Here is a 1,912-nt window from a genome sequence, read left to right as displayed (position 1 = left end):
TAAAAGTAGATTTTAAAAAAAAAAAAACACAAAATCGTGCCTTCAAACAAAATTAGGTATTTATTTCAATGTTTGGAGAAAAGTGTTTGAAACTTTTAATGCAAAAGCATCCAAGACGGATAATAATTTTGTCAATATCTGGACACGTTTCTTACGCTTCAGATCATCTTCTTGCCTATATAAACAGATCTTCGGCATCTCCGCCTACATACTCATCAACATAGTTTCTTATTCATCAACCATCAACCATCAACATGCCTTCAACCATGCCCTCTTCCGCCGTTTCTCAAACTCCAAATCTTCAAACCCTTTTGGAATCCGCTAAGCCTTTCCTTCGTGAAGAATTCGAGAAAATCGATAAGAGGCTTCCTTCCCTAATTGGCATGTTATGCTCCGCCGGTGCAGGAGAGTGTTACCACCGCACAGGAAGCTTCCTCGACCACCTCCGCAATGTTTACCGCATTATCAAGCTATGGAATGCACCGGATTCCGTCGCACTGTGCGCTCTTTTCCACTCCGTTTACTCAAACTCCTACAGCGACATCCTTCTTTTCAACCCTGAAACCGACCGCGACTCCGTCCGCGGCCTTATCGGAGACGCTGCTGAGAGATTGGCTCACTTGTTCTGCATTATTCACCGCCAGTCTCTCATCCACAAAAACATCATGTGTCAGTTCACTGAGTCAGAACTTCGAGAATACCTTGACGCTTCTGAGGTTTCCCTGAGGAACGCAAAGGAAAACGGTGTGTTCAATGGTGAAGAGAAATGGCGTAAGAAGCTTCAAACACTTATCCCAGCCAACGGTCTGATCGGGAAGCATTACGAAACAGGCGAACTGGTCCCAGTTTCACGAAGAATGATCGGAATTTTTCTTCTGATGACAGTAGCCGATATCAGCGAACAATATTTCGGTTTTCAGGATGTTTTATACGATAACTTTAACGGGCGTCTTGAGCTAACAGGAGACAGCTTCGACACATTGTATCCAGGAAACGGTAAACCAGGTTTATGGATGAATGCAGCATCAAGAATGGCTGCAGTTTACACTTTGCTAGTGCGAGAAGAAGAAATTTTTCTTCAAGAAAACAAAAGGGATGATGGTGGGATTGATAAAGCAAGAGATGAAGATATCGAGCTTGTGATCCCATCAGTTTTCGACAATTGCACCAAGGTTCTGGACGCAAGTGAGCAGATCGAGGCAATGGATTTGTACTGGGATGCGGTTTACTACGATGGGCATGACAAGGTGAAGAAGGAGAAGGCAGGAGAGATGTTGGTGAAGAGTATTGAGAAGAACCCGTTTGTTGGAGAGCCTCATGTGTTATTGGCTCAGTTTTATTTGAGTCGAGAGAGGTTTGAGGAGGCTGAGATTGAGGCTGAGAAGGGGTTAAGTCTTTTGTTGCAGTGGGGGTGTTCATGGGACAAGAGGGTCTCATGGGAAGGGTGGGTTACTTGGACTAGGGTGTTGTTGAAACAGGCAAAGAAGAAGTCGTGGCCACACACTGCATGGGGTGTCATCAATTTAGGGTATGTCTTGTAGACGATCTATCTATGTACGCTTGTTTGTGCTAGAAGAATAAATGCATCACGGTGAAAAATGAGGGAGTTCCTTAGCTTTCTTCGTGTTTCTTTAGGTATTTTTGTATTAGAAAAAACGTGTAATGGTTACGTTGGATATTCCTATCTATGTGATGCCTTCTGAAATTGTTCTTCCTGTTCGTGTTAAAAAACACCTTTAGTTAAGACTAATTTTGTTAGCACTAGTACTGCTAACCAATTTTACAATTTATCAACATCTAAAACAATCAAAAATAGCTATAATTAAAAATTACTTAGATTCAAAATTGGATTAATTAAAAATATATAATTCAAAATAAGATAATCAAGTTCCTCTTAAAATCCAAAAATTTC

At 41.4% G+C, this 1,912-nt stretch overlaps 1 protein-coding gene across 1 annotated transcript; it reads left to right on the top strand.

Annotated features, from left to right (window-relative positions):
* The first annotated feature begins 239 nt into the window (after nucleotides 1-239).
* On the top strand, nucleotides 240-1,660 carry LOC145012662 (uncharacterized). Its single transcript, XM_078971457.1, has one exon. The coding sequence runs from the start codon at nucleotides 255-257 to the stop codon at nucleotides 1,539-1,541; it is 1,287 nt and encodes a 428-aa protein (XP_078827583.1). The 5' UTR covers nucleotides 240-254; the 3' UTR covers nucleotides 1,542-1,660.
* The last annotated feature ends 252 nt before the right edge of the window (nucleotides 1,661-1,912 follow it).

This window comes from Lactuca saligna, chromosome 8 (assembly GCF_052625555.1).
Source record: "Lactuca saligna cultivar CGN05327 chromosome 8, ASM5262555v1, whole genome shotgun sequence".
Taxonomy (NCBI): Eukaryota; Viridiplantae; Streptophyta; class Magnoliopsida; order Asterales; family Asteraceae; genus Lactuca; species Lactuca saligna.
This window is presented reverse-complemented; position numbering and strand designations above follow the sequence as displayed.

Bases quoted from the DNA above. Each gene is read 5' to 3' on its own strand.
- LOC145012662 (XM_078971457.1), top strand. From the start codon at position 255: ATGCCTTCAACCATGCCCTCTTCCGCCGTTTCTCAAACTCCAAATCTT.